This window comes from Maniola jurtina, chromosome 27 (assembly GCF_905333055.1).
Source record: "Maniola jurtina chromosome 27, ilManJurt1.1, whole genome shotgun sequence".
Classification (NCBI taxonomy): Eukaryota; Metazoa; Arthropoda; class Insecta; order Lepidoptera; family Nymphalidae; genus Maniola; species Maniola jurtina.
Genome location: NC_060055.1, coordinates 2,318,316 through 2,337,909, shown reverse-complemented (window position 1 = coordinate 2,337,909; position 19,594 = coordinate 2,318,316). Strand labels below are relative to the sequence as shown.

Sequence of the window (19,594 nt, the reverse complement as noted above, 5' to 3'; positions counted from 1 at the left end):
CGAACTTGTTTATGGTATGCAAAAAAAAATTTCTTGGCAAGTCTTCTGTATGTCTGGTTTTGGTACTGAAATCATTTTGTCCTGACTGTTTTTCTCCACATTTCTAGAACTTGTTTATGGTACAACATAAACTTGGTTCTTGCCATTTCTTTCTTACATACTTTGAACTTGTTTATGGAATGCAGATTGAATTTGTTGATAATAGTACGGAAATGACGTTTTCTTGTCAATTCTTCTTTACATGCCTTAAACTTGTTTATGGTCATCAAAGGAGTTTTTCTTGCAGATTTTTTTCTACATCCATTGAACTTGTTTATGGTATGAAATACACTTGTTTTCCCCAATTCTTCTCTACATCTCTTAAACATGTTTATGGTATGCAGTTTGAATTTGTTGTTTGTGGTTTTCAAATGACTTTTTCTTACTAATCCTTTTCTATATCCCTTGAATTTGTTGTTAATGGTATGAAATACACTTGCTCTTACCAATCCTTGTCTAACAGTACTCAAATCACTTTTTCTCACAATGACTCCGGTATGGCCCACACAGTTTACAGTTGGTGCTAGTACACTACACTCTCCACTGGTAATGAGGGTACGAAATACATTTTTTCTTGACGATTTGTCTCCAGGCTCCTGGTATTTGTTGCTTATGGTACGAAATACATTTTTTCTTGATGATTTGTCTCCAGGCTCCTGGAGTTTGTTGTTTATGGTATGAAATATACCTGTTCTTGCCAATTCTTCTCTACATCTCTTGAATTTGTTGTTTATGGTACGAAATACACCTGTTCTTGCCAAGTCTTCTCTACATCTCTTGAACTTGTTAACGGTACGCAAATCACTTTTTCTCGCAATGACTCTTGTATGGCCCACACAGTTTACAGTTGGTGCTTGGACACTACACTCGCGTGCAACACTACACTCTCCACTGACACTAGGGGTGCTGGGTTGGAGGCCCGGTTGTCACGTGACCTCCATCGGCAGCGTGTCGGTGGCGCGCCTGCGCACGCCGTTGGTCGCCGCCTCATCACCATCTGCCGCACTGTCTGCGCTCATGTTCGCGGCGTTGGACGACGTGGTGGGCGCGGTGGACGCTTCGACGATTTCGCTGTAATCAAAGAATAATCACACTAATATTATAAAGGAAAATTTGTGTATGTGTGTGTGTATGTGTGTATGTTTGTTACTCCTTCACAAAAAACTAGTGAACAGATTGAGCTGAAATTTGGAATGGAGATAGATTATACCCTGACTAGCCCATTGGCTACTTTTTATCCCGGAAATTAAAGAGATAAGATAAGAATTCTTCTGCCCTGCGGGTAGTTGCACGTTCTTCTGCACCAGGTCGACGACCACTGAGCTCGTGTGATATGGCGCAGACGTGAGTCACGAGACGTGGCGCGGGCGTAAGTTTGTCAGAGATGGGGCGTAAGCGTAACAAGTGTCAAAGTAACGTGACGCGGGCGTGATTGTGACCGAGAGATGTGGCGCGGACGTAATTAGGTTTGTCAAGGGAACGTAGTGTGAATGTGGTTGTGTCAAGGAGACAGGGTGAGTGTGAAGGTGTCAATGGGACGTGGCACGGGCGAGACTCTCACCTGCTGGGCGCGGGACGTGGCTGTGCGACTAACCGACCCTGCCTAGCTCGTAGCTGCGCAGTGGTAAATGCTATAGCTTGCACATTAGCTGACAGAGCCTGCGCGCTGCCCGAGATGGCTATCTTCTGTCCTGCGGGTAGTTGGACATTCTTCTGCAGAAGATTGGCGACAACTGAGCTCGGTATGGAGGCGGTCTTCGTCGGCGCGATGGTTATACTGGTTGAGGGCTCGGAGGACGATCGCGCGATGGGTGCTGACACTTGTAGGGTGCGATTTTTTAACTGAAAAAAAAAACATTGACGACTTTTCTCTTACTATCGTCAGAGGAAACTGAGAGAATTCTCGGTTTGATTCTGAATCGACGATATGTCAAATATTAAGCTATGATGACGTAAAATTGACATTGAATTGAGAACCACCTCCTTTTGGAAAGTCGGTTAATAATCGGGGTACCTGGCGTCAAAAGTACATTTCGACGCATTTGACTCCTGCCAGTGACGTCGACGTTTTGTTAGAAGTTCCCTAACTGTCGTGAACTGTAGCATCGTTCAAAATTGTAAGATTCCTTTCAACATATGTAAAACCGTCAAACGGTGCTGAACTATGCCCAGGGATCTAGTCGCTCGATGGACTTATATGCCATCAAACACCAAAAAAGCGTCGATCCAACGGCATGACCAACGACCCAACGCGTTGGAATTTTGACCAATGGCGTTGGGTTCTTGCTGTACACACTCCTGCCACATATATTAAGTCTTAACGGGGAAAAGGGGTATATTAGTCAAGATTTAGCTTTTTTTTGGTTTTCCTTACCTGTATTTGATGCCTAACATGAGGCGCTCTAACAGCAGGCAACGCGGCTCGTACGATCTGCCTCCCGTCCACGCTCAGGGACACTCGGTGAGGTCTAGTCGTGGTAGCTACGTTCCCCTTCAGAGTTCCATCAAATACGACTTGTCTTTTCTTAGCGTCGTTGAACGCGACATTCGCTTTGACTGGAGGCGGTTGGCGTAGGACGTTGACTAAGTGAGGACCTATGGAAGAAAAAACTGCTTAAAAAAATATATTTAAGTCTTGTGTACTAAACCAGATAGTTTTTTTTAATTCTGGATTCAGAGGACAGCTAAATATCTGGGCCGGCAATATCTGTTAAATCACATCAAATAGAAGTGTTTTCTATGAACTCACTGTATTTAAATTATGCTGGAAGCACATTAAATTATGCTGGAAGCACATTAAATTATGCTGGAAGCACATTAAATTATGCTGGAAGCACATTAAAAATGTCCCAATGTGTTAGATTATACAATAACACTGCGCTTTTAGACGCTATTAAGTCCGATCAAGTCGTAGTATTTTCAAACCAGAAACATGCTAAATAGGTACATAGATTGTTGTCAATGTGACCAGAAACACACTTCAAACAACAGACACGACGCGTTTTAAAAGTATGTTCCCAACATGAATCACACCAGAGTGTGGTTTTACAGTGACGCTTTCGCCAGCGCGGTTGGTAAGCGTCGCGGGCCACGAGCTTTGCGTCTCTTGGAACGTTACATAGTCGCGCGGATGGCCCGTGCTGACGGCAATTCGGCCACCGCGCTTACCACCCGCGCGGACGGTAAGCGTCACTGTAAAACCAGCCAGAATGTTACCTTTGCCGAGTTGTCCGCCTTTGATCTCGAAGAATTGCGCCACGGAACCCGGGGCGGCCTTCAGCAATGCTGCTGCGGGTGGCTTCGCGTCACCCAACGCTGCCAACGACACCACCGCTGGCAACTGAGCCAACGAGCGGTTCTGAGCCAACAGCTGCGTCCGTTGGGTATGCGTCAAGGGATGAGCGTGTAGCACTTTCAGCTTGCTCGGCGTAACGTGGTGCATCTGTGGGGTTACCACCACTGATGGGTGGTGGTGGAGCTGTAACGGCTTGTGGCCCAACGACGCTGGCGCTAGTTGGACCAACGGGGCGGATACTCGGCGGGTCGCGTTGGCTATGGAGACGTTGGTCACGTTGGTCGGTTTGCCCGTGCCCGCTGTTACGACGTTGGCCACGCTCGCTACCGTCGTTGAACCTGTAATATATTAATAAAGAACTTCTATGTAGAAATATTAGTCTATCTCCCGTTCACGATCGTTACTATGAGGTCTCACAGTGCGCTCGGACGCACAGTGTAGGTTCCACCAATCAGATGACTGTGTCACGTCAATTTACAATGATCTGATTGGTGCAACCTACACTATGCGTTCGAGCGCACTGTGAGACCTCATAGTTAATGATTATGAATACGGCCGTGAGACCTCATAGTAATGATTGTAAATTCGGCCGTCTGTCAATAATGGAATGATTATCACTGCCATTACAACATAAGATTTACAAAATAAGTTAGAATTGGGTAAACGTCCAAATGCACAAGCATTTGACCTACAACAGTCTCCGACCACCATGTCGGAGGAAAAAAGGAAGGAACACATTTAAAAAAAAAAAAAAAAAAATGCACAAGCAAAACAAATATGAATAGAATAGAATATATTTTTATTCAAGTAAACTTTTACAAGTGCTTTTGAATCATCAAAATAATTTACCACGGGTGATTACCATTTTTTAGGGTTTTATTTGGAATCTGGCGTGATTTGACTGGTTGATTTTGACACCGAGTTAGTAAGTGTGCCCCGCACACCCGCAGGGGATAGCGCGGATGACGTGCGGGTGTGCGTGGCGCCCCCCCGCCTCATACCCCCAATTGCCATCTCGTCCTATCGCGAACTATAAGTATGTTTATACTCACCGATTTCTCTATGCTGAGCATTATGGACGGGTAACGCGACCGCTGTAAACGGGCCGTTCTGCAGCAGGCCGACCACCGTACCGGCGCTTGAGCACGCTCCCGTCACACTTTGGTTCTGCAGTCGAACCTGAAAGTGTTCGAATAAGCGTCCAGGTGAGCGCAGCGAGCGTAAAATTTTTACTAACTTCAAACAGATAAAGAACTTTAAGAATATGTTGAACTATATGATGCCCACAACTTCACCACATATCAGTTTTTTTTTATATTCCTTTGGAGTTTCCATTCTTTGGATATTTTCCAGGATAAAAACCAATCAAGTGCATGTCGGACTGAGTCCCTTTAATTTGCGTGGAGGAACTATATTTTCGAATATTTTTTGAAAAGTTTTCGAATTGATTTTCGAATATTTTTGAAAACATGTTAGTGATTGGTTGGTGACTCAAAATGGTTAACACTCATTGAGATTGCCTCTATCATTTGTATGGGATTATGTAATAGAGCGCCATCCTTAGGGTGCCTTTCCACCAGAGATGTGCTATGCTACGTTGCTATGGATGCGTTTGATATCCATCAACCATATTCATTGGTGCACATAGCTTAGCACTGGTGCAACAGATTCAACTAAGATATTTTTTTTATATGGAAGGATGCGTGCTATGGATGCCTGCTATGGGCGGTCGCGAGTGGTGTAGCTATGTGCAGGCACGGCAGGCGTCTCTCCTCACCGCGTCGCTCTCACCGCTTCCCTACTATCGATACATCGCATAGCTCGAGCTGCGCATCTTTCTCGCGCAGCTACTTTGCGGCGGCGCATCTTCATAACGCATCCTCCTCGCACAGCTACATAGCTTAGTATTGGTGGAAACGGTTACATATTTTCGTAGCGTAGATTTCACATCTTCGTAGCATAGCTGCATAGCACATCTCTGGTGGAAAGGCACCCTAACTTCATTCCGCGAATATGGTGTAGCCTACATGCTATAGCTTGAGTGTATGGATGGTGTGACGTCACTCACCTTGAGGCTCTCGGAGACGGCGACGGTGACGATCTGCGGCTGCTGAGCGTCTGACGTCACCACCGTGACGTCAGCGCCGCGCCGGTGCGCCGCCGACGTTATTATGTGCTTTTTGAGCGGCGAGTGCTTGGTCTGCAAGCAAGAAACATTTTCAATTCTATACTTCGAATGAGCAATTTTTATATATCCATACTAATATAAAGGCGAATATTTATACACGGTGAATCTCTTTAGGCCGTTTGTACACTCATTCATATTGGATTCGTATTCGTTTTCGTAAAAATACATACGAATTTTTATCTCGGAAAATTAAGAGTTCCCACGAAACTAGCCGATGTCGACTTTGCCCGCCTAGATTTACGTTTTTCAAAATCCTGTGGGGACTCTTTGATTTTCCGGGATAAAAAGTAGCCTATGTGCTAATCCAGGATATTATCTATGTCCATTTCAAATTTCAGCCAAATCCGTCTAGTAGTTTTTGCGTGAAGGAGTAACAAACATACATACACACACACACACACATACATACACACACACACACACACACACATACACATACACACACACACATACATACACACAAACTTTCGCCTGTATAATATTAGTGTGATAGTGTGATTTGGTACAGAGGTAGCTTGCGTCACGGAAATTGAAGTAACATTTCATCCCGGCAATCTCACCTGTACAGTCTTGAGGGTCACTCCTCGCGTCACCTTGACCTCCTCCGGCGTGTCCTCCGGCCGCTTCCTCTCCACCTTCATCTGCGGCACTTCGTTCACCTCCTCCACGATTATCTTCGAAGTAGGTACCGGGCATTTCTCCACCTAAACATACAATCACGAATTAATTTTTTAAGCAAACCCCAAAGTTTTAGGGACCTAAGATTACGAAAACAATACAACAATAACGATACGACAACGATATTAACGATGAACGATAGGATTAACGATGAATACAGACGCCATTTTCGGCAGTTTTCAGGGTGCCAATTTCGAAAATGACATACATTTTCATTTCAAGATGGCGGCGACACTTTTTTGTAAACGCTCATGGGGAAATTTTTTGAGGTGCTGTTTAGGAAAATGATGTCTATTTTCGAATCTTTTTTTTTTTTATTCACTATAGGTAAGCGCTTGACCACAATCACACCTAATGGAAAGTGATGATGTGGTCTAAGATGGGACGCGTTTACGTAGAAGGTGCCTATTCACTCTTGTTTTAAAGATACCCGGATTGTAATTGGTAGGAAACACTGATCGCGGAAGAGAAGAAGAAGAAGAAGAATCTACGATAACTTATACCATTATACCAGTGGAGAAGACGGTTACCTCCTTGGGCGGTTTAGCCGGCTTGGGCGTTTCGCTGGGCGGCGCGGCCAGCGTCTCGAGGTACACGGGTTCGACGCCCGGCGCGGACACGGTGACCGCACTGGAGCCGAACGCGTCCGCTCGCCGCCTGCGACCAGAGTCGGCACGCCCGCCCGAACTCTGGCCGTGCAATAAAAAAGGATCCTTTGAAAGAGAAAAAACTTATTTTAAAGTCAAAGTCAAAATCATTTATTCAAATTGGATACTATTGTACACTTTCTGATTGTCAAACAAAGGTGCAGTGCTGATAACAAATAATTAATTAATAATCGTTTTTTTTAACCGACTTCAAAAAAGAAGGAGGTTCTCAATTAGTCGGAATCTTTTTTTTTATTATCACCTCTTTACAAAATCACCAGTGGTAGATGCATTTGACGATTCAAAAGTACTTGTTAAGATTATTTATTTATTTATATTTATTTATTCGCATTTATAATATGAGTAGTGATGTACAATACCTTAGTATCCACGTCCTTGACTAATTCCTCTAACAAATCATCCGTTATTGCGATCTTCTTATCATCCGTTAACGCCTTCAAGTCGGTCTCAGATAGTATGCTCTCGACTTGGGCTTCCGTTAATCCAGTGAAGTTCTCCGTTAATAGATCTTCTCCGCTTATATCCAGGCTTCCACTGTTGTCGATCTGGAAGAAGCCTTAATTGTAAACCATAAAGTATTTAAAAAAACCGACCAAGTGCGAGTCAGACTCGCGCACTGAGGGTTCCATACTCGGGAATTTTTTTCAACATATTGCACGATAAATCAAAAACTATTATGCACAAATATAAATAAAAATCTGTTTTTGAATGTACAGGTAAAGCACTTTCATATGATACCCCACTTGGTATAGTTATCTTACTTTGAAAATTTAAACACATTTTATTTATTTTTTAATGACCACAAATTCGCGGTTTTCAGATTTATTCCTGTACTTGTGCTATAAGACCTACCTACCTGCCAAATTTCAGCGAGAAATACCCTATAGGTTTCTTGACAGACACGAAGGACGGACGGACGGACGGACAGACAGACAGACAGACAGACAGACAACAAAGTTATCCTATAAGGGTTCGGTTTTTGCTTTTGAGGTACGGAACCCTAAAAATAACTGAAATTGATTGTGCGCTAGCGTATCAATGTTAGGTCGGGTATCCACCTAACCGAAGAGAAGAGGAGATGTGATCAGTCGACCAATCAGATTCATAATAGCTGATGTGAAAAAATTATCATGTCATCTTTTAAAAATCCGATTAGTTGGTTGTACACATCTCTCTGCTCCGCTTAGGTGGATACAGGGCCTTAGGTTACATTAGACTATAGTTAGGTCACACTAGGCTATAGTTAGATTCCATCAGACAATAGTTAGGTTCCATCAGACAATAGTTATACATAGGATTATACTAAGTTCTCTGAGGGTGAACTTGCTATGGTGAAGGTGTCCAGTGCTCTGGAGGCCGGGCCGGATGTCAGCTCGACGTTAGGTTACACTAGGTAATAGTTAGGTTACATCAGACAATAGTTAGGTTACCTCAGGGTTAATGTCCCCATACAGGTCTCCGAGGGTGAACTCGCTAGTGGTGAAGGTGTCCAATGCTCTGGACGGCGGACCGGATGTCAGTTCGACGTTCGGTTACACTAGGCTATAGTTAGGTTATACTAGGCAATAGTTAGGTTACATCAGACAATAGTTATACATAGGATTATATTAAGTTCTCTGAGGGTGAACTCACTATGGTGAAGGTGTCCAGTGCTCTGGAGGCCGGGCCGGATGTCAGCTTGACGTTAGGTTACACTAGGCGACAGTTAGGTTACATCAGACAATAGTTAGGTTACCTCAGGGTTAATGTCCCCATACAGGTCTCCGAGGGTGAACTCGCTAGTGGTGAAGGTGTCCAATGCTCTGGACGGCGGACCGGATGTCAGTTCGACGTTCGGTTACACTAGGCTATAGTTAGGTTATACTAGGCAATAGTTAGGTTACATCAGACAATAGTTATACATAGGATTATATTAAGTTCTCTGAGGGTGAACTCACTATGGTGAAGGTGTCCAGTGCTCTGGAGGCCGGGCCGGATGTCAGCTTGACGTTAGGTTACACTAGGCGACAGTTAGGTTACATCAGACAATAGTTAGGTTACCTCAGGGTTAATGTCCCCATACAGGTCTCCGAGGGTGAACTCGCTAGTGGTGAAGGTGTCCAATGCTCCGGACGGCGGGCCGGATGTCAGCTCGACGGATATGGGCGTGTCTAGCGCGATGGGAAACTGATTGTCTGCTGGTCTGTCGATGTACGGTGGCGAGGGCGGCGGCGTTTTTGGTCGGAAGTGTAACCTGAGATAATATAGTTTATGTAAGAAAATATACGTATACTAGCCAATGCCCGCGTCTTCGCCCGCGTGGATTTAGGTTTTTCGAAATCCCATGGGCGCTCTTTGATTTTCCGGGATAAAAAGTAGCCTATGTGCTAATCCAGGATATTATCTATCTCCATTCCAAATTTCAGCCAAATCCGTCCAGTAGTTTTTGCGTGAAGGAGTAACAAATATACACACACACACACACACACACACACACATACAAACTTTCGCCTTTATAATATTAGTGTGAAGTGTGATTAGCACTCAGCTCAGAGATGGAAAATTTGACTGCTAATTTTATTGGAATAGTTGCATGCCATAATTTTAAATACATATCAAAACTAGCCGATGCCCGCGTCTTCACCCGCGTGGATTTAGGTTTTTCGAAATCCCATGGGCGCTCTTTGATTTTCCGAGATAAAAAGTAGCCTATGTGCTAATCCAGGATATTATCTATTCCAAATTTCAGTCAAATCCGTCTAGTAGTTTTTGCGTGAAGGAGTAACAAACATACATACATACACACTCTCACACACACACACATAGACAAACTTTCGCCTTTATAATATTAAGTGTAATAATTGCATTTTAATAGCGCATATACTCCAATGTCCAGTCATAAATATAGGTTATGGATGGATATAGGTTTTTAAAAATTCCATGGAAACTTATAGATTCTCCGGGATAAAACGTAGCCTAATGTTAATCCAGGGTATAATCTATCTTCATTCCAAATCCGTCCAGTAGTTTTGACGTGAAAGAGTAACAAACATCCATACAAACTTTCCCGTTTATAATATTAGTAGGATTTATTTAAATCAAATCAAATCAATTTTATTTGCTTAAATGCAGGTCAAAATAGTTATTACAAATTCGTTTTGGCATCACCACATTTGCGATGGAATTTTACTCACCATTTCTTATTGACTTCATTGATAAACTCCTCAAACTGCCTCTCAACAGGCTGCAAGCTCTCATCGGAGTCATAACTGCTATCACTGCACTCACTCCAGGACCTCTTCCTCATCACCCTCTCCAGGTTCCCTCTCACCACGCTGTCTATAGTCCGCACTTTATCACTATCACTAACACTAGCTAACACACTATCACTGTCCGGTAACACTTTATCAACATCCATTTCTATTTTAGCATCTGCATTGTCCAAATTTGACGATGTCAAGTCGACGTCGAGTTTGATATCATCAACGTCAAGTTTGACGTCGTCCACGTCGATTTTGATGTCGTCGACGTCGATTTTGACGTCGTTGACGTCGAATTTGACGTCGAGGTCGAGCCTGAGGTCGTCGGCGTCCGTTTTGACGGGGTCGGTCCACAGGTGGGGGTTCTTGGCGAGGTGTTTTCGGAAAGCGTGCCGCCAGGGGTATTTTCCGCCCGTGTGGTAATCTCTCGTCATTTCCTTCGGCGTCCGATGTGGTTTTGTTTCTAGTTCCACCTGGGGAGGAAGATGTGGTTTTATTTTTTATACAAGGAGCCAAAAACTAAAACAGACAAATCTGTATGGTGCAACATGTCGAATGCAATATCTCCCGGACAAAGTTAGACGAATAGAGGTCAATTCTTCAGAGCCTCGATAGCTCAACGGTTGAGGAGCGGACTGAATTCCGGAAGGTCGGCGGTTCAAATCCCACCCGTTGTCGTACCCACTCCTGGCACAATCTTTTCGCTTAATTGGAGGGGAAAGGGGAGTATTAGTCATGATTAGCATGGCTAGTTTCTTTTTTTTTTTTAAATAAAAAAAAAAATCTGGTCCAGAAATATCCTCCCACCGTAACCAGGGTAAAGTAGGGCGGGAGGGTATTCCCTGATTTTAACTTAACCAAAATAATATTTCTTCATCCCATTGCACTGTCTTCAATCCAAAAAGTGGCCATTAGGTCACTGGAATATACCATCCTATCCCAAACTACTCTTATCATGATACATACCTCTTCATCCCGTCGCGCTCTGTCCACTGAACTGTTTGCATGTCTGAAGGGGAGGTTGGGCCATAGGTCATCGAGAGGGGTCGCTATTCGATCCAGAATCACCCTCCCGCCCCGACCTATTCTTCTTCTCGCGAATCCTATGCATCGGGGGTAGGGGTGGTTGATTGATGTTAATGTGAACCTGAGGGTAGATAAAAAAAAATTATGGAAAAATCGCAGATATTGAAATGATTTGTCATCACCATTAACAAGATTTAAAATGTAGTCAAACTGTATCATAAAACTGACTAGCACACGAAGAGTTCCATATCATCATAAAACGATATAACTAACATTTTTATGTAGAACGCTGCGAGTTAATGACAAACAGCGGCATCTTGATGTGATTTAGGACACTAATTATTTCGGAACCACAAATCTTTAATTTTTTGTGATGTAACAACAAATTCGCGGTTTTGGATCTTTTACTTTCCTTGTGCTATAAGACATTGCTACCTGCCTTTCATGATTAGATAAATAGGAAGTACCCTATAGGTTTCTTGATGGAGATTACAGACACAACAGCCAGACAGACAGACACACAGACAACAAAGTCAAAATCATTTATTCAAAGTAGGTACTCCTAGGTAGGTTGTACTCCTTTTGATGGTTTAAATTGTTAAATTTGTACGATATAGTGGTGATAATTAATTACGTAACTTAAAACTAAAGCTACGAGGGTTCCAAACGCGCCCAAGTCTGAGAAGAGCCCACAACAAACTCAGCCTATAAGAGCCTCAAAGTGATCCAATAACAGTTTCTTTTTATCCTTTTGATGTATGAAACCCTAAAAATGTAACTTTGTCTGTTACCTTGTCCTCTCGTCCATTTCGTGTTCAAACATTCCGTTTTTAGAAGGGTTTTCCGGGTCCACGGGTTCACCGTACAGAGTCGACGTGGGCTGAAACAAAAAACTATCATTTAACACACTTTTGTACATGTACTAAGCTAGTAATTCATGTGTATATTATGCTGGTATAAGTATTTATGTAAATATAGATATGAGTACAGCCCCCGGATTGTTAAAGAAAAAGGTATTTAAAAATGAGATAAACGTACTTAGTAGTAAAATATTATGCTACTAAATATGATACTGTGTATTTTTTTTTTTAAAAGAATATTAGCCATATTAAATGACTAATATTCCCCTTTCCTCTCCAACTAAGCGTCAGGCTTGTGCTAGGAGTAGGTACGACAATAGTGCAACGGGCGGGGTTTGAACCGTCGACCTTTCGGTTTTCAGTCCACTCCTTTACCGGTTGAGCTATTGAGGCTCATGCCTGCATTGCATGTAAGTACTATCCAACACACCTAGTTTCTCCTTTCATCAATGGTTGCCTGGTGGAGTTTGCCCTGAGCAATAAGGCCGCCTTTGCATACAATTGCTTTAAGTTACTTTGTTACTTCTTTCTTTGTTGTTAGTTTGTTTGTTTAGTTTGTTTGTCTGTTTAATCTTGGTTATTTCATGTTTTGTGTGCAATAAAGTTTTATATCTATCTATCTATCTATGTACGTTATACTTGTGTTTATGTGTGTGTTTGTTCGTCTGTGCGTCTCGCATACTCACCAGCTCGTAATAACAGCCAGGTTTCCGTCGGAAGGCGAAGGGCCCGTCGTCTGGCGGCGCCGCTTCCTCTTCCGACGATGTACACACTCCTGAATCTGGAATATGGTAAACGTTGATTGAAACCCCTTCCGTCTCTACTCAGTTTTACTTAAACTCTAAAGCCTCATCCATACGAGAGCTTTTTAACGTCCGTTAAAAAAGCGTTCAAATAGAACAAATGCATTCCCAAGTATCTGTTCACACGACACGCTTTTTTAACGCGTACAACGTTAATACCCGCCAACGCCAGGTTTTAACGCAACGCTTTTATAACGCTCGTGTGAATTAGGGCTTAAGACTCCACTGCACCAAACTGTTTTTCGTTTTTTGCAATCCCGAAAAGCAATGAACGACAAAGTTTAGAAGACGCATTTTTAAGGATTGTCATTTGAAAATAGGGGACACAAACTTTTATTTTTTACTTATTTGAGCACTTGGCTCTAGTCTTGCAGTACGAAGGAGGAAATAGGTCAAAAAGTTCTCAAGTACGTTTCTTTAACTACAAGCTCATCATTGCTTCGTGCCGTGTTTGGCCGACTCAAAGTGAAGTGAGGCTCTGTAACTGTTTACAGAGCTTCAACCGAAGTGAAGACACGTGCGGTAGAGTATTCGCTAAGCTATAATGGAGCGTACGGAATATTTCTATGCTTTGTCGTTCACTGCTTTTGAGTAGTTTATTCCAGGGTTGACAAAAGAACATTAAAAAAAAACTTTAAACATTTGACAGGATGGTGTAAATGGATCTAAGTGCATGCAAGTCAATTATTTTGTGTAATAGACCCTAAAAGGGTTTTACAAGCCCTCATTCTGTTGAACCAACCTCTTTGCTTAACCCCTTTACGTTCGAATCGATAAAAAAATTGCTAGTTTTTTATATAACAATAGCATAAGATAACAAATATTTGTAAGTGAACATCACGATAACAGTACACATAAAGATTTCTGTACGTTACACAGACGACATAGCGGCTTTACCAGATAATGGCGGTTTTTATACTCTATCCACGGAAAGAAGTTAGTATAGCGCTCTCTCTGTCACGTAATCCCATACAAAAGATAGAGACAAAACTCTAAGCAGGCGTTAACCATTTTGAGTCAACAACCAATCACAAACGAAACTGTTTTCTAATTGGATTTCGAATGTTTTTTGAAAACATTTTCAAATTAAATTTCGAATGTTTTTTGAAAACATATTTGTGTGAATGGTTGGTGACTCAAAATAGTTAGTATACGCATAGTAGTATACGTATAGTAACTTCTTTTCGCTGATGGGGTATAAGCTGATTTGTTTTTAACTTAGCCACTTTTTAGAAAAAAGACTGCAGATAGTTTCAAAGTGACATTATCTGTGATCTTATGCTAAAGCACTTGGTGAAGCCATATTTTTTTTTGTCTTTTTTGTCTTTTTTTGGGTAACACTGACCTCTGTGAGGGTGTGCAGTGGGTTGGTGGTGGCGGTGCTTCCGTCTCTTGTACGGACGCTTCTCTCGCTGCAAAACAAAACGCATAACAACTACGGGCGAACACTGCGGGGCTTACGTACTACGGATTTTTTTTTAATTCTGAGGGCGGTTCCGCACTCATCCGATCCGAATCCGTGAAAATACTTTGCGAAGTAGTCATAGAACTATTTTTTTTTCTCTCTCTAGTCTGGCTTTACAAAAATTAGCCAATGTCAAGTTTGTAGTTATTTGGACCAATTATTTAGGGAAACTATATAAGTATGGACTTCGTCTGTGCCGGCGCCCGCCGACTCACGCACGGCACCCCCTTAGAGCGCTTTCCAGTCAGTTTTAACAAAAAAAAAAAACACTCCAAAAAGGCAGAGCACGCCCGCCAGCTAACACCAACACAGACGAAGTCCCAGAACTACTATTTGTATCGTAGTTTACGCACTAGCTCCGACTTCCATCATCCGATTTCTCTCCATCATCCGTGAGAATATCTCGGATGTGCCTCGGATTTAAATCGGACGTATGCCGTAGTATGTCAAAGATGTCCACTGAATAGCTTGGATTTGGATCAGAGATCGGATTAGCGCGTAAAGTGCGAAATCTCGGCCAAGAAGCTGCTGCTGTTTCTGGCGGCAATAAGTATCGGACGAGAACTGTAACGCTAACACCGCTACACCCTGTATCACTTTGGTCGGCAACGGTCAAAGTGATACAGGGTGTAGATGATAGTGAAAGAGCTCAGTTATTTAGTAAAGGCTATCAAACGTATTTCATTCTAGCTGATGCCCGCGACTTCGTTCGCATGGATGTAGATTTTTTAAAATTCCCGTGGGAACTCTTTGATTTTCCGGGATAAAAAGTAGCCTATGTGCTAATCCAGGGTATAATCTATCTCCATTCTAAATTTCAGCCCAATCCGTCCCGTAGTTTTTGCGTGAAGGAGTAACAAACATAACACACACACACACACACACATACAAACTTTCTCCTTTATAATATTAGTGTGATAGTGTGATTACATTATGTACAAAATATTAAAACAGAGCTAACATGGACAGCGGTCAGCAGCTATTCCTATGTGAAGAAAAAAGAAACTCGAACTTCTTTTTTCTTTTAAAACTTATTCTAAACTTGACATAATATGAAGTATGTTTTTTAGCCTTTCTTCATCCTAATAACATTATAAATGTGAAAGTGTGGATGTTTGGATTCTTGTTACTCAATCACGCAAAAACGGATTTGGCTGAAATTTGGAATGGAGATAGATTAACACATAGGCATAGCCCTGGATTAACTCATAGGCTACTTTTATCCCGGAAAATCAAAGAGTATCCGCGGGATTCCGAAAAACGTAAATCCACGCGGTCGAAACGTAAAACCACGAAGTCGCGGGCATCACCAAGTTGTTCAAATAAAAAAATAAAACCGACTTCAAAAACCACAAACACTAAAAAGTAAAAAATAACTTTTGTTTAGCTACACATGTAATGTACCTAGGTATGAAGTCGAGCGAGCATATTAAAACAAAATTAGAAATCCAAGAGTGAAGCTCGCCCGACTTCATACCTAGGTACATTACATGTGTAGCTAAATAAAAGTTATTTTTTACTTTTTAGTGTTTGTGGTTTTTGAAGTCGGTTTTATTTTTCTTTTGAAAATTTTTTTTTCACAATTTTTAGTGGCCCCACTGTACTATAATATGCTATGCCCAGTTAAAACCCTACTGTTTACTAAGCTATTGCACTGATCGCGAGCAATTTGCTCCTATATATTGAGGAGTTCTGTTCTCCATCTCCGAAGATATTCATCAGATCTTCACCAAATTTATATGGGACCACCTGCACAGTATACCCTTTCAAACAAAAAAAAATTTTCCAAATCGGTCGAGGGGTCTTTGAGTAATCGGGGAACATACATAAAAAAAAAAAAAGATTCCGACGAATTGAGAACCTCCTCCTTTTTTGGAAGTCGGTTAAAAAAGGTTTACATCGCGTCGCCTACACAGGGTCTGAAGTGCCCTGCATAGTGCATAGCCGCCATACCAACACTTGTTGTTGAAGAAGAAGCAATATCCGAATTCGGTCAGTTCTTTATATCCGTATTTTCACGGACTCGGATCGGATGAGTGCGTAACCGCAGTGAATTTCCAAACTTCTTATGCTGCTTGTTTCACGTAAAGAATCCGATAATTTTGTGACCATCGGGCAGTTGAAAATATACGTGTGTAAACTAGGCCACTTGAGCTATGTATTTTTGTGAGCCCTCTCTCGACGAATATTTCTTTGGGTTAATCGATTTTCGATGTTATAACAACGTAAGTAAAGTCAATAATGGTTTGGCAATAAATGATCTTTTCTGCGTCTCGTCTCGTGCTGCGTGTAGATAAACACGATGATAAAAAAAAATTATAAACATTTGTTCAATACCCGTAATTCTATGACAAAAGAGAAAGTAAATTCAAACCACCATTACCAATAGGGGTTGTACCTGTGATATGTCTTAAATCTAGTACTTCTCACCTGTCGGGGCTGATCGACGGGGGTGGGGGGAGCCCTCGGTGGGTAGTGCTGCACGGTGTAGTCGCGTCGGAAACTCGCTGACGTCAGCGGCACTGCTGTGTACTGGGGGCTGTTGACAAAGCGTTACATTTTTCTGGTGTTCTCTCAAAATGTATGGGGTCTATGTAGGTTCCAGAGCTCAAACACAATACGGATAAAAAACCGGTCAAGTGCGAGTCAGACTCGACAATGAAGGGTTCCGTACCATAGAACAAGAAATATCACTTTTTTTGTGGCGTTAATTTTGAAATATCTATTATTTTTTGTTATAGCGGCAATCGAAATACACATTCTGTAAAAATTTCAACTCTCTACCTATTACGGTTCACGAGATACAGCCCATTGACAGACGGACGGACGGACAGCCGAGTCTTTTTTTTTTAAACAAAACATTTTGTATAATTACATATAGTTTCAAAAGTTGTTTTATTAAAATTACATATATGTGTATACTTCCCTTTTTTACGTCGAAATGGATGCCCCTGCAGGTTTATACCTGACAATAGCTATCAATTCGTGCTAATACAGTCTCTTTCTTACTTTCTCTTATGAAACAGACTTATGCGGGAACCAATAGAAGGGGCACACCCACAGGATCACGTAAAGGCTTATTAATACCACATAAAAATTTTTGCTCTCAAAGTATCTTCCAGATCTCGCCAAGCGCGTAGTCCAAAAGATGGCCATTGACACGTTCTATCGAACAATCGTTACTTTCTGACCTTAAACTGTAATGAAAGAAAGAAAAAGGTCTCTTACCGAGGTGGTGGGTCAGGCAGCAGTTGACTAGCGAAGTCCCCGGCTACATATCGCCTCTCTGCCAGTAAAGCTGTCAGTTTGACCAGCTCCCGCTTCGCCCTTTCCCTCCTCGCCACCAGTTCCAACAGCGACAGCGCTCGGGCGAGATCCCTTCTCAGTTTGAGCATCTTCTCGTACGAGCTTTCGTCATTTTTCCTGCAACAGATAGGTTTAAAAACTGATTACTGCGAAGTAAGGTCACAATTTTTTGGCGTATTTCTCAAAATAATACAATCAGCACTTTCCAAAAATTCAATCTGATTGACGACAAAACAAGAGAATTCAATTATATCAGAACTATTCCAGATGAGAATAATAAGCTTTTATGCCTCTATGGTATAAAAACTTCTTCAGGAGTCAAGAAGAGGTCTTAGAAAACACGCAACAATGAGCAAGCACCGAACGGGCACCTTGCCTTGTTTCGGCCCATAAAGTCCCAAGGTTGGTGGGGCCATGGGAGGGGCCGTAAAGGACCCTCCCATGGAGGACCCAACTACAAAATAGACGGTGGCATCCCGTAGAGATCCAGTAATGTGGCGGTAGCGTTGAGACGGCACAGTTGTATGCAACTGCGTTCCTGTGTCGCGTTTTAAAACTACGTTTTAGTGGGTATTCTGGGCTGCCAGTGAGTCACACATACCCTCCGGGAAGCAGCGTGGCTTCTACGCTGCTTCCGGGTGGGAGCATTTCCCAGCGTTAAAAAAAAAGATAGAGGGTTGTTCTTGTGTCAAGCGCCTTAAGTAACCTGGAGTCTAACCTGTTTTTCCTGGTCTGCATCTTCTCCGTCCGCCGGCGGAACGCGAGGTACGGGTTGTTGGACGACTGGCCCGGCCGGCTCTCCGTCTTCACCGACAGTATCAGCGGGTGTTGCTGCAATAGGACATTCCTATTATTGTGCCCAGCGGTGGGCAGTCCAACAGGGCTCCTCTATCATAAGAGAGGACAAAAAACGTTGCCTTTTAATACAAGGCAGTAGTGTACACAATTACTTAAAAGCTACCATAAAGATTTTAAGGACGAATACAGGAAAGGTTCATATAGCTGTATGGTTTTAAACGAGCAATCGGATTTTTAATCGGATCGGATTATAATCCAAATTACAATATAGAATAAAAATAGATACAACTGAAGAGATATTACTACCTATGGAGAGTAAAAATCTTTATATTTCTACCAATGACCAAACTGCACACATTGTTATTTGCTTCCCTCCATACATAGGTTTTTCCCCAATTCCCAATTTCAGCTCTAATTTTATTCCCGACTGGAATGATATGTCCTCCTGCGGATTTAACTGTGAAGTTAGTTTGACTGTCTTGGCTATGAGATCCCGGGTTCGAGAACCGGGCAGGGCCCGGGAAATACTAAATAGAAGCACGGAGTGGAAAGTTGGCGGTTTTCTACCCTTGTGCTGCGTAAAGCACGTAAACCCGTTGGTCCTGCATCTGATATCTCTCTTGTCGTGTCGGATTGCTGTCCCATCGGACTATGAGAGTGAGGGGGTTTAGCGCACACGCCTGCGCACTCTAGTGTGTCCTGCGTAGTTGGTTGGTCGCCGTGGTCGGGAGGAACATACAAGCAGGGACGGTGCATGCAACCTACCGCTCGTTTGTCGAAGACGGCCGCTAGTTTCCTTCGCGGACCTGCACTCTTGACCGCCACCGTCCCTCCGTACTGAGCGTTTGTGAGCACGCAGTCCTTTTGTACCCGAGAGCCCTGGTAATATAGCACTAATTATTTCCGTTTTTTACACAGCTGCAGCGCTTCCAGTGCTGAAGAAATCCATAAACATCGTTCATGGATTGTGTTCCAGAAATACTAAAGCGCTGCACAGCTTGGGCACTTACAACGGCGTGTTTGATCGGCCAGTAACTGACGCCTAGAAGACGTAGCGCCGCTATTTCAGTTCTCGATCACGCATCCTCACACCTTCTGCCGGGAACTACGAATAATTTCTATAGGCATAGCGCATAACTGAGTAGGCTCCTGCGGTAGAGGACGTGGTGACAGTAGTCCCTGACTCTCACGTGACGTCATCACACCCCTCCCGCACCGCTCCACTACCG

The 19,594-nt window shown here is 42.7% G+C and overlaps 1 protein-coding gene across 5 annotated transcripts in view; it reads right to left on the bottom strand.

Moving 5' to 3' along the window:
• Nucleotides 1–502: 502 nt before the first annotated feature.
• LOC123878975 overlaps nt 503–19,594 on the bottom strand; it is a 67,613-nt gene continuing 48,521 nt past the window's right edge. The window contains exons 5-23 of one of the 5 annotated variants that reach the window (XM_045926380.1): nt 19,131–19,244; nt 18,286–18,455; nt 17,490–17,684; nt 16,692–16,800; nt 14,142–14,208; nt 12,680–12,774; nt 11,925–12,013; nt 11,074–11,254; nt 10,042–10,580; nt 8,909–9,101; nt 7,228–7,413; nt 6,731–6,913; nt 6,083–6,226; nt 5,403–5,534; nt 4,387–4,513; nt 3,256–3,672; nt 2,414–2,634; nt 1,601–1,881; nt 504–1,110 (exon numbers count right to left, since the gene is read on the bottom strand). In XM_045926380.1, coding sequence (XP_045782336.1) covers nt 966–1,110; nt 1,601–1,881; nt 2,414–2,634; nt 3,256–3,672; nt 4,387–4,513; nt 5,403–5,534; nt 6,083–6,226; nt 6,731–6,913; nt 7,228–7,413; nt 8,909–9,101; nt 10,042–10,580; nt 11,074–11,254; nt 11,925–12,013; nt 12,680–12,774; nt 14,142–14,208; nt 16,692–16,800; nt 17,490–17,684; nt 18,286–18,455; nt 19,131–19,244 — 3,588 coding nt within the window. In that variant the 3' untranslated portion in view covers nt 504–965. Of the gene's footprint in view, nt 1,111–1,600; nt 1,882–2,413; nt 2,635–3,255; nt 3,673–4,386; nt 4,514–5,402; nt 5,535–6,082; nt 6,227–6,730; nt 6,914–7,227; nt 7,414–8,908; nt 9,102–10,041; nt 10,581–11,073; nt 11,255–11,924; nt 12,014–12,679; nt 12,775–14,141; nt 14,209–16,691; nt 16,801–17,489; nt 17,685–18,285; nt 18,456–19,130; nt 19,245–19,594 lie in introns of all 5 variants that reach the window. The other 4 variants (XM_045926381.1, XM_045926384.1, XM_045926382.1 and 1 more) reach the window with 4 other exon arrangements.